At 40.7% G+C, this 12,897-nt stretch overlaps 1 protein-coding gene across 1 annotated transcript; it reads left to right on the plus strand.

Annotated features, from left to right (window-relative positions):
* Positions 1-539: 539 nt before the first annotated feature.
* On the plus strand, positions 540-7,838 carry LOC108672352. The gene is made up of 9 exons (XM_018159998.2): positions 540-621; positions 836-961; positions 1,316-1,366; positions 1,739-1,959; positions 2,132-2,336; positions 3,273-3,418; positions 4,990-5,137; positions 5,748-5,873; positions 6,688-7,838. Exons 4-9 carry the CDS (start codon positions 1,830-1,832, stop codon positions 6,743-6,745), a joined length of 813 nt encoding a protein of 270 aa, XP_018015487.1. The 5' UTR covers positions 540-621; positions 836-961; positions 1,316-1,366; positions 1,739-1,829; the 3' UTR covers positions 6,746-7,838.
* The last annotated feature ends 5,059 nt before the right edge of the window (positions 7,839-12,897 follow it).

Raw genomic sequence — 12,897 nt, forward strand, 5'->3', positions numbered from 1 at the left:
AGATTCGGCTAGAGAAAAATAGTGACTAGAAGTGGTGCAGGTATCTCACGCCAGACATTTCAAAATCATCGAGTAATATCAATTCCATATTTCACGCAAGAATATTCTTGATGAAAATATTTCGAATCAAACCGCTGTCAAAAAAGGCGCAATGTTCATATTATGAAACTTCGATACTTATTAAGCATTTTCCCGTAGCCTACACTCTGAGCATCGTTCGTTATGTATATACATATGAAGTTACTTTCAGCGGCTGTTTAATTAGCATGTTAAAATAAAATTGCTGGAACTATTTAATCATCACGGTGGCAGCATTAACTTCTGTCATTTGATGAAATTAATACCTGCAATACTTCAATAATTATGTAGTCCATGCGTCCACAATTGTGATTTTTTCGAGTAACACAAGCGTTAATTCTAGTGCTTCTTGGTACTTAGAGGAAAACGTTCGGAATCGCAGTCTCCGAGTCTCCCGCGAGTCCGCGGCGCCGCGAGCCCGCGAACTGCGAAGTGCGAACCCGCTTCTTGACGCNCGCCGCAACTCTGGGTACTTGACGCCAAGCCCGGCAGCCGCGAGACGATCGCTCGAGCCATAAGCACAATCGCCCCGCACACCAAAAGGTTATTCACTCTACATGTGAATGCCGTTGATAAATTTGAAGTAGTCTACTGAACTATTGAGAACGATTTATATTGATGGAACATAAATATTTAATTTACTTTAATTTTGAATAGTTTCTAGTGTGTTTTTATTTCGTGTACAATTTTACGCTGGGCCAACTACGTGGTACCAAACTGAATATTGTAGGTACGCTGCCTTTTGGTCCGTGTGCAGACTTGGCAAAATTAGACTCCCGCATTGTTCGCTCTCAGAAGAGGAGGTGCGGCAGCTGCTGCTGGAACTTCACAGCGGCGGGATTAGGAGCATTGGTGTAGGGCTGACGCGCTTCACAAAGAACACGTATGTCTCATGAATTTCATACACATTCAAGTCATTGATTTTATATAAGCAGTATCTTGTGACGCGATATATATTCAGTTCTAGAAATAGTTGTTACGCTTGTATTTGTAACAACTGTTGTATTAATAGTTGTTGAATACCCTAATAAATTATTGTAGAATTCTGTAACATTTCGACAATTTGCTAATTAACCATTTCGTAATCAGTGACAACCAATTTTACAGCTGATACTTCTGATTTTGAAGCTCAGTGGATCCATCCCGCTTAATGCTTGTGATGGTTCGTTGTATTATGATTGTTTGTGTTTATTCAAACGTGAAACTCATAATGCTTGAATCCCCTACCACCGGGCAGTGAAGGGCACGTGGAGCTATTCGTGGCGGATGACCTACCGGACTTTTTCGGGTGAGTTGGATATAAATTTTACTCCCCTTGCTGAGCATCGGTTGTTCTAGATTTATCCTTGTGAGTGTACTGGGTTCAAAATACTTCAGTACTTTACTTTGGTGTTAATAACATGTGAGTCAAATATCCTTAATTCTTTGACATTTGTTATCACATAACTGCCGAATGATCCTAGATTACGTGAGTCGTTCAATGTTGCCTTATTCAGTCCACAATTATATAAATATACCTTTATTTGATTATATATACAGTATCTGTGAACAGACACAATGCAAAAGTTTACACTTATGAGTGCCCCTTACTTGGTGTTTCAATACAATCAACATATCAGAGTCGATCATCACCAATGTGAGTGACCATTTTTATTCACAGGACTGCGAGTGCCGTGCAGCAAGTCATCGCTCAGCTACAGTCCCGGGACGCCGGGGACTTCGAGGCCCAGTGGCCGGAGCTGAGGAGGGCGATGGAGGAAGCGGGCGCCTCAGCGCGGCACTGGTGGGAGGTGCTGCTGAGCCGTCCTCACGAGCCCGCGCTCGCCGAGTTCGCTGCTCGAAAAACTCGGATGGAAGACGAGCAGTTCATGATACAGAGCAGTGAGTCTTCTTATAGCCAGCGTATTCTGTATGCTATTCATACAAATTATTTGCCGTATGCGTGATTATGCTGGGCTGAGTTGTACAATGTAACTGAACGATTAATTCATTTTATATGAATCACCAAGTTTTCTTTGCTTGGGCGCAACTCTGAATAAGCTGTCTTCTGCAGCGCGCGACCTGGAAGCGGTTGCACTGATGCTGACTTACGCGCAAGACGTGCTCGTCAAAGTGAAGGCTTCGTTAGAAGCTTTGAGAAGCCCAGCTTGGGAACAGGTTTTAAAGCATCATACCGGAACAATGCAGCTGGAAATTCTTGACATGAGCCCTGATTTTACACCATGTGATGACGTACTGCAGCCTCTACTCAGCAGCAGGTGAATCAAGTCTTAAAATTGCCTGTTAAGGTTGCCGTCTCGAAACAATTATAACTTCGAGAGCTCGGTGTTCAAGTAACTAGCCTCTGATATCATTCAATAATTTCAAAGCCTTACATTGGATGAATCATTCTATATTTGCTGGAAATATAAGCCATTTCTCATACTGTAAAGAACCTCAGCCACGGATTGTGAACGACACGCAAAGAGTTGCTTTTCCTTATATATTCACAAATCTATTTTATCGAGTTTCGGTCAATAGCCGGACTGGATTTATGACATTTCCGGACATGGGTTAAAAATCCGGACAAAATCGCGTCCGTTTATGTACCCTGCAATTAGATTGTACTTGAAAACCGGACCCAAAAAATAAATTAACTATATTACTGGAGATTCCTAAAAGGCAATGACGTTAGGTTTGAAAAGTATTGTTTTTGTTTATTGAAATATTTTTTATTTTGGATATTTAAGCACAGGCTGAATGGTTCTCTGTTCCATTAAAATTAAAACTATTCTGTCTCGAATTATCAAGGAAGTAAATTAACCTTGAAATCAAATCATTTTTACTATTCCAGTAAAGTTTTTTGAGGATCATCAGAGCTGTAGAACTTCTTTGCTGAACAACGCAACTTAATAAATATTTTTTATTTATCCTTGAATTAATACGAAATAGTTTACTTATTCTTCTACCTTGTGAATTTTTTTTCGTAAAAAATTTCTTCGTGATGAAACTCCCAAGAACTATCCCCGCTAAAACGTTTGGAACTTAGAATTCTTCTCTGCTTGTAATTTTAAAAAGTTTAAACGAGGTATATTTTGCTGCCTTCTATTCTATGTCGACTACTGGAATGTGCTTCACCCAATCAATCTTGAATCAGATCTCAATTGATTCCTGCTCATTTAGTCCCAACTTTATATATTCTCAACTTCCTACAGTTCCAAGATCAAAAGTTTCCAGGGGCACATCAGGACGGAGGCAGGCATCGCGGCGCTAGCTTCAGCGGCCGCGTCAGCGTCCATACACATCAGGGTCGAGGCGCCGCTCAACCTCAGCGCACTGCACGGGAAATACGCTGAACTGCGTCAGTATTCTCAGTGTTAGAAGCAAGCACGCATCAAATGTGTTAATGCGTTAGTGAAGATAGTGGAACTTCAAAAACCGCTCATTTAAAAGAGAGAACCTAGCGTGTTTTTATTGGTTTTCCAAATATGACTAGGTGAATATTTTTGCAAGGATTCAAGAAATGAGTTACCTTGATTCTAGGACGAAATATCTATTCGAAACACCTGATGAGCCTTGTGCTTCTACTGCTTCATGTAATGAAGACTGTCCTTCATTGGGTTGGTTTCAACTCAAGCGGGTCTTACAAACGGTAATGAACAACAACGATTTATTTAAACAAGAATAAGAGGTAAGAGAACACAATACATGAAAACCATTTGACAAACTATCTGCCAATCTAACAGTTCAACACGAGAGATCTATATGTATCCTGGTATATAGCAGAGGTCGTGTTCCCAACCTGATCCTGGTAGCACACAAAAGGACTTGTTCAAGGAAGAACTTCGAACTCGGCACTATCTCGAAACCCGCGACCCTACACATTCGACATAACAATACTTAAGAACAGAGTGGACTATTCATTTAAGCACATAAATAATGAAATCGCAGTATGATCCCTCAATAGCCCCTTTGAATATGAAATATAAATAGCACATTCCATTGTACAACCTAATTTGATTGAATGGAACATCTTTCCAATAAAGTCAGGGTAAGTTGACTCGAAAACCAAAGTAGGTGAAGGCGCTATCTCTATCGTCTACAAGCCTAGAAATGGGTTACTCATGGAAAAGCTGCTCAGTAACGACTGGTCTAAATCACGGTCTATCTCTCCTGCCGAGCATTTCCAATCGCTGTCTTCTAAAATTTATTTTACATCCTTACACTTCACACCATTTTTGATTTGCATGTGGGCGATTTCCTTTAGGTTCTAGGCGCCATATTATAGAAGCCTATTGAAAGGCGCCATATTATGGAAGCCTAGGCGCCATATTTATTAGAAGCCTAGGCGCCATTTGCCTATTGATGTCACTCATTTGGAGAGAAGATGAGATCCTGAAGTTTTAGCGTGTGGAACACTGGCTCCTGCTGTCCGAATGGCTTCATGACACACGCTTCTCTATACTGTCTGCATAGAATATTGCTCCTAAACTTGATTGCGCGCCAGTGTTTTCCCTAACAACTTGATGGTAGCAGTTATGTCACTTTATCCCAAGTAATTGTAAATACATTAACAAGAGGTTTGCTCTGATTTGGTAAACGAAAAAAAAATCATTATGAATTTACGCCCGAATGTTATGTAAAACATTGGATCAAGCAGCTGTCACTGCAGTTTATTCTAAGTGGCCTCTGGTAAAAATTTCTCTCGATTTCGTCACCATGCTTATGAGAAAATGAACTTCATATATTTTCCCCATGGGCATACATCCATGATCGAGGTTCACGAGGTTTTTAATTTTAGGTTCCCCTCACTACCAGCATTCCACACATGAGAGAGTTGGGCAGAGTAACTGCTGTTCATTTCCCTTCCTCTGTACACATGTTAAATGATATAGATGGACAAGGTAATTTCATGGCATATTTGCCCTACAGACGTTTGCACGCCCGTACTTGACACGGCTGTTGCAGCAGCGCCTCTACCAGCCCTGCCTTCGCCCGTGCTGCAGGTTCTCAGCCCCGGTGCTGGCACCTGGGAGGCCGTGGCCAGGACGGTGCTGACTTATGCACCAAGATGCAAGAAGTTAGTCAATTTTCGGGCTTGACGCATCGAAAAATGTAGATTTTCTGTAGCATTCTATCGTTAATTTACTCGTCATCTTAATGTAACTTTCAGTATTAGACAAACTTTAACATCAATGTACAAAATCTACCCCAGTGACTACTGAGGGCTAAAAAGTTCTTTCAGTTAGTGTTAATCTAAAGGAAATAAATAATTCGGACTGTTTCATTTTTCAAGACTTGTTAGGAAAAGTTGCGAAGTTTGTTGCGAAATTACTTGGTAGAGGAATGCAACAGCAAAACAAGTCAGCTAAGGGCCGACAGTGAAGAAGACTAATTAATACGAGTCCCCTCCTAATTAACTAATTAATATCCTCTCCCAATTATACTCATGGGTGCAGTTGCATGCAACAGTTTTTGGGTCGGGTTTCGTAAGATGGATTTCTTACTGGTTAAGATGAAGAACAAAACCCTCCATTATCTTCTGGGCCGAACTTTTCCGGTTGTAAATATCCACCGAACCGTAATCATGTAATCACAATTTATGCCCCAGAGGGTTGCTGATTTTCATTCCCTTTTAGTGTATTGTTCTCGTATCCTCTTAGTAACTCTAATCTTATACCTGATCACAGGTTGTTGGCAATCGAGCTGTGGCAGTCTGCGCTAAGCGAGGAGGAGGAGCGACTGCTGCTGTTGACCCTGCACGAGAAGAGGCTGAAGACCAACGATGCCGGCATCACACGCGCCGAGCGCCATGGGTATGGATAAAATCCAGCGTTGCCCAAGCTATTCCCTCTTGTTAACTAATTAAACATGCCAAATTAAGCATGTCACCCATTCAATGTTATCAACAATTATTTTTGAGGTGGAATTAACAATTTGAATAGCTGCTTCTCCCCTCCATTGACGCCGAAGCTGGGATACATTATGCCTAGGGCATAATGTATCCCAGTTCCTCCAGTTTTGAAGACTCGATTCTTTGAAGAAGACTCGATTCTTCTATGGGGAGGAAAGCTTAATTGGTAGATATTTATAATAAGAAAATACTTGATTTTTTTGTAGGTTTTGTGAGCGTTAGAAAACTTTGGTACGAGATTCTATAGTGTTGATAGGGTTCAAGTAGGGGCTACCTAAGGCAGTGATGGAAAAGTTGATCCGTTAAGGTCACCGTGAGAAATGTTTTGATGTTGGCGTTTCATTCTTAGATACAGGCTAGATAGGCTTCGGAAGGAGACATTCGTTATTCAGGGAGGCTTTATTTTAAGCAATTCGGTATTCGGAGAGGCTTCTCCAACAATGTTGTTAGGTTGGGTCAGGTATTTGCAGCTATGCTATGGACGATGGTGACGAATTATACTAGACCTTGCTTTGGGCTATATATGTAAATTAGACAATACCTATTAGATACCAATACCAATACTAATATACAATACCAAATTAGACAATACCTCCATTCCACGCCGCGGTATTCAAGAGAAGACTGGTGTAGGGTCGTAGCATGCACTGTTTCCTGTTCGAGTCGTGCGGGTATCGACATACGTAGCTCAAATGACATCCATTTCTTATCAACAGAGCACACCGCAGGCAACTCCGCCTCTGCGAAGACCCTCCCGCTACCTACTCACCGTGACTTGCCCCCAGGGAACAGGAGTGAGCGAAGTACTTCAAGCTCGAGGATGCCTGCTTTTGTGGGGCAGTCTTCGGTTAACAATGAATAGAAAATATTGACTAAACTGTCATGTTTTCCAAGGAATGTCCATTTGTCTATTGCTGACACCCATGAGGAATGGAACCCACACACTGGCGAGGAATGGAAAAGGTCCAAAATACGGGGTTGAACTTTGTGGGACGTGAGATAAGAAGTAAAGTTTTTCGATCACAAAATGATCTGTGGCGTTGCTTTCATGTTTTCTATGTTTTTCGACTGTTGCCCTAACATCAAAAAATCCCCTGCTCGGCATCGAACTTTCAAAAAATGCTAGAGCATACGGGCATTCATAAATGGGTGTTACTTCTTCTGTTTTCATTGTTCTGCGATAATATTATCACCTTTAGGTGCTGTAACTGCTTGTTTATAAGATCCGTGATTGTTTTTAGTGCACATCACTGTTTGTATCTGTGACGAGCGAGAGACCCAGTGTTTCAACGACCCATGCTTCACATATTGCATGTGTGTGAGTGGCTCCAATTTGAAATGAAGGAAATAAGAAGAATTGGCGGACCTGGCCGAATAAGAGAAAAATTTAATACTATGAGGGGACAAAAAATTGCACTAGACGAATAAGTTTGTTGCCAAAAATTGGCCAAGGCGTCTTTCGTAGTAAGACTTGCTTTTTTACATCTCGAACCTGGTATTGAGTTGGTTTCGTCCCGGGGCCCAGTGCGATGATAAAACACAGAAACTTTTAAGCTTCACTATTTTCGAAAATTCTTTTGTACATAATGACGATATTTAAAAATGTATATAAAACGAATGTGTTTATTTTTCTCAGTTTTTGACAGCCTGATAACAGTAGAGTTATACCATAGTTCTGAGAGCCTGATAACAGGAGAGTTGTACCATAGTTCTGGGAGCCTGATAACAGGAGAGTTGTACCATAGTTCTGGGAGCCTGATAACAGTAGAGTTGTACCATAGTTCTGAGAGCCTGATAACAGTAGAGTTGTACCATAGTTCTGGGAGCCTGATAACAGTAGAGTTGTGCCATAGTTCTGAGAGCCTGATAACAGAATTTCAACGTTGGAATAAGGTTGTTTTACGTCCCTTCTAGTATTGGTCAGATTTCGACGTTGATATGACGTTTAATTTTGGTTGTTCAACATTTCAACCTGAAATCAACCAATAATCAACGTTGTTTCAACGTCAGATGCCTGCTGGGTAGTGATGGCCTTTCTGTGCCGGCGAGCTGAATGAGGAGTCGGAATAAAAATTGTTAATTTAAATATATGGATGAGGATTTCTGAATCGTCGAATTTTGTACCTAAAACAATCAGGTAAGCCACGAAATGGTGAACTGCCTTTCCCTTGCCACCCAATCGGTTGCAGTCTCTGTGCCTTAGTTCATGTACATCGAGCAGGTAGAGAGTATTTATGAGCCTTTTATTCTCTAGATTGACTGCGGTCTTTTGCCTGTAAATGTGTGCAGAGTCTTAGCGCCTTAGTTGATGAACATCGAGCATTTGGAGAGTATTTGGCGCCCTTTATTCCATAGATTGACTGCGGTCTTTGGCTTGTAAATGTGTGCAGAGTTTATAAAAATAATCGATGACACTGTAAAGTGCTTCACCTCGGCAGTAACCATTAACAGCAGGCGTTATGAAGAGATATGAGAGGACAGTAAAGCAAGGCTTCAGTGATGTTTGAAAAGACTGTGGAAAAATATTTAAGGGATTGTGTTGATGCGATCTTAAATTTTTTTATAGGCATATAAAAATTGATAAATAAATCAACGAAATGGAGAGACTGATCCGTCGTTATTACTAGAACATAGATGCCGAGTATAGAAACTCTTCGTCGCACTTATGCGTCCGCACCTGAGCAGGTATTTTCAAAACTCACGTAAGTATGCGTAAGTACTTACGCACTATTTTCTCGTCTGTGATTGGCGAATTTTGCTTGAAAGGCCGTCAATGATTGGCTGATGGACTTACGATCTCTTAACTTTTTCTGAAATTATTGCCCTGGAATTAGAGAGCTATAAAAAATTTGTTGAGCGTGCAGCAGGGATAATTCCTGACTAAATTGGAAATTCGTACGAGAAAAGATAAAGAACAGAGACTTACAGCCAGCGAAAACAAAATGGTTTAGACTCAACTACATATTAATTTTGCGTCACAAATGCCGGGCAGTAGGCTGGACAGAAAGGTCTACGGGTCCAGAACGGGCTGCGGGCTCAGAACCCCGTTCTGGGGGATGTATTATTGGATATAGGCTTAGTTAATGCATAGGCCGACAACGTGGTATATCTCGACCTCCTCGGAGTCGAAGACAAAACTGAAGGGGTCGACAAATTGACCCTTCAATTGACTGAAGTGATCGATAAAATTGAAGGGGTCGATAAATTGGCCCCTTCAATTGACTGAAGTGATCGATAAAATGAAGGGGTCGATAAATTGGTCAGAAGGAGGTCGATCAAAACAAAAAATAATCGATAGGGCTTTTCAAGACTTTTCGTACAAACATGTTTTTGGGTTAGTTCACGATTCTGTCAACTTTTATTTTACGGAAGAAAAAATCGCAAAACGTCAGAGCTCCATGAGGGAACTTTTGGCACCTTGTCCCTAAACTCCCTAATGCAACGCGCTGCACTGTGTCCCAAACTCCCTTATGCAACGGGCAGCGCTGTGTCCCTAAGTTTCCTGACGAACTTCTACCCTCATTTCTCTCCGTAAAAACCAGCCTGTCGGGTGCAAACTTAACATTCAATGGAAGAGAAAAGACTTAATTAACGCTCATATGCAACGACCATCCTGCTGATTTATTTCATGAGGAAATATTTAGTTTACGCTCAAAATAGCGCCCAGTTTCTATTGGAAACAATTTTGATGGCTAACTAAAGAAAAACATTTTTCGAGCATATGTTTGAACAAGAACGCGTTCAAATTACAAACAAAAACACGAAATTCGTAACAAAGTCGACCTTTCGAGCATATGCATTTGATCAACATCTATCAAATTCCACTCAATAACCATCACCATCAGCGCTGCTCACGTAACAGTGTAACGGATGACGTCAGAGCTTATCACTGCTCTGCCCCGGCCCCACTAAATCGACACTTCTGCGGAGTCCGGACTCGCCTGCGGACTCCAACGCAAAACCTAACTAAACGCTCAACTTAACCAGTCATAAGTCCTTCAATACTGAACGGATTTGCTGGTATTTTTTAATATAATCAGTCTTTATCAATACGCTACGGTCGGAATTATTACAAATTTTTACATCAATTCGTTTTCAATTAAAACGATTAAAAGCAATTTTCAAGCAACCTAACCACTCATAAGTCCTTCACTACAGAACGGATTTGCTTAAATTTTGTATTACATGTAGGTATTGCCAATACGCTGCGTTAGAAATTATAACAGATTTTTTACCTTAATTATTTATCGATAAATGCACCGAATCGACAACGTCTCGGACAATTTTACTGCCGGACTCGCAGCCGGTGTCCAAATTCAGTGAGCAAAGAATATTTCCCAAAGTAATGAACGTAGCTCAATGAAACTTGTTACACGTATTCATTAGGACCTAACGGTGATTTTAGCTCGTGAATATTTTTTAAATTTCGCCTTCATTCGCGAGTTTTCTTTCACTTTTATCTCATTCGTGATTTAAACAGCAAAATGTGCTTAAATTCGCAAATTGAAATACTGAACAGATTTGAACGAAACTTCGTATATGAAAACCTAACCTCCAAACGATGATGTTTAGCTCGTGACCATTTCTTCGATTTTTCCTTCGTTTGCGAGTTATTAGGCACTTGACTGATGCAAGTTTAAAAATTGGCTTTAGAAATGCCGGTCGTTTCTTTGTATATACGTACAATGTTTCATTGTGAGCTACCTTCATTACTTTGGAAGATATTCCTTGCTCACTGAATTTGGAGATTTACCGCGAGTTCGGCCGCGAGACCAGCCGCAAGTCCGGCCGTAAATTTGTCCGGACCAGCCTGCGAACTGTCAAATCGGTCCCGGCCCCCACCATATAATATCATATTACAGTGATGTCGGCGCTGAAGAATAGGCCTGATTTTTCCTGTTGCCGATTCGTGTACTTTTCTTGACATGTTCACACGGGATCTAAAATTCGTTAATGTTTCCGAAATCGGAAACATCAACGATCATATCAGTTCATGTTTCCGTGACTACTGCAATGCTGAAATTCTAAATTTTCATATGGAAGCAGATGCTAAACTTGGAATGGCAGGCCCTATTTACTTAACCCTCTTCCAATTATTACCCCCACTGAAATTATCAGCACAGAATTGAAAAAAGTGGCTCACGACATGACGGTTGAGTACTCTGTGGTCCACGCCATGACGGTCGCTTAGTGGTCCATGAGATCACGAACTGTCAAAATGTATCACATTGTCTAATAAAAATTAGAAAATATATGTTAATTGAATAACTCTAGCATCACATCACCGAACGAACTCATTTAGCAGCGTTCTGTACTAAATTATANGGCCTGTGAGACTTGAAAGTTGAATTTATTTAAAAATTTGATTCAAATTACCTATTATAAGTGTGAGACTGTGAGTTAATTATAATTGTTTTCTTAATTAATAATAGCTGTTTTTTAAATTAATCATGCAGTTTTGTCTGCTGGTAAAACTGCATAATTGAGAAATGAGATTACAAATGTACCAAAAGCAAAATATGAGACTTTAGAGCCATAATATTGAGTCTGTTCAGACAATATTTGTATCACATTTTTTCAACTTCCCCATATATAAAATATTATTTATAGGCTACTGGTAAAAATAAATTTTCAGTATTTAATTATGACAAAATAGTGAAGCTCATATGCCATGGTCATGTACTGATCATGATGTATGGAGATCATAGATGGCACACATAGTGGCAAAGCAGAGAGTTTTTCAGACTCTCCTTCTAGTTAAATTTTGAGTCCTATAAGTAGCATAGTGACAAACCAGAGAGTTTTTAGAATCAGTTCATTTTTAATTTCCTCATTTACCCAAGATGCAAACCAATTTCTTATGTATGATGATGCAAAATGAGTTACCTTTATTCTAGGACGAAATATCTATTCCAAACACCTGATGAGCCTTGTGCTTCATGTAATGAAGACTGTCCTTCATTGGGTTCGTTTCAACTCAAGCGGGTCTTACAAACGGCAATGAATAACAACGATTTATTTAAGCAAGAATAAGAAGTAAGAGAACACAATACATGAAAACCATTTGACAAACTATCTGCCAATCTAACAGTTCAACACGAGAGATCTGTATGTATCCTGGTATATAGCGGAGGTCGTGTTCCCATCCTGATCCTGGTAGCACACAAAAGGACTTGTTCAAGGAAGAACTTCAAACTCGGCACAATCTCGAAACCCGCAACCCTACACATTCGACATAACAATACTTAAGAACAGAGTGGACTATTCACTTAAGCACGTAAATAATGAAATCGCAGTATGATCCCTCAATAGCTCCTTGAATATGAAAAATGAATAGCACATTCCATTGTACAACCTGATTTGATTGAATGGAACATCTTGCCAATAAAGTCACGGTAAGTTGACTCGAAAACCAAAGTAGGTGAAGGCGCTTTGTCTATCGTCAACAAGCCTAGAAATGGGATACTCACGGAATTAAGGGCTGCTCAGTAACGACCGGTCTAAATTACGGTCGTTACGGTCTCTGGTAAAAATTTCTCTCGATTTCGTCACCATGCTTATGGGAAAATGAACTTCATTTATTTTCCCCATGGGCATACATCCATGATCGAGGTTCACGAGGTTTTTAATTTTAGGACCCCTCACTACCAGCATTCCACACATGAGAGAGTTGGGCAGAGTAACTGCAGTTCATTTCCCTCGTACTCAGTGCGCACATGTTAAGTGATATAGGTGGACAAGATAATGTCGTGGCATATTTCCCCTACAGACGTTTGCACGCCCGTACTTGACACGGCTGTTGCAGCAGCGCCTCTACCAGCCCTGCCTTCTCCCGTGCTGCAGGTTCTCAGCCCCGGTGCTGGCACCTGGGAGGCCGTGGCCAGGACGGTGCTCGCATACGCACCAAGATGCAAGAAGTTAGTCGA

This window comes from Hyalella azteca, unplaced genomic scaffold (assembly GCF_000764305.2).
Source record: "Hyalella azteca isolate HAZT.00-mixed unplaced genomic scaffold, Hazt_2.0.2 contig5783, whole genome shotgun sequence".
In the NCBI taxonomy this organism is placed as follows: domain Eukaryota; kingdom Metazoa; phylum Arthropoda; class Malacostraca; order Amphipoda; family Hyalellidae; genus Hyalella; species Hyalella azteca.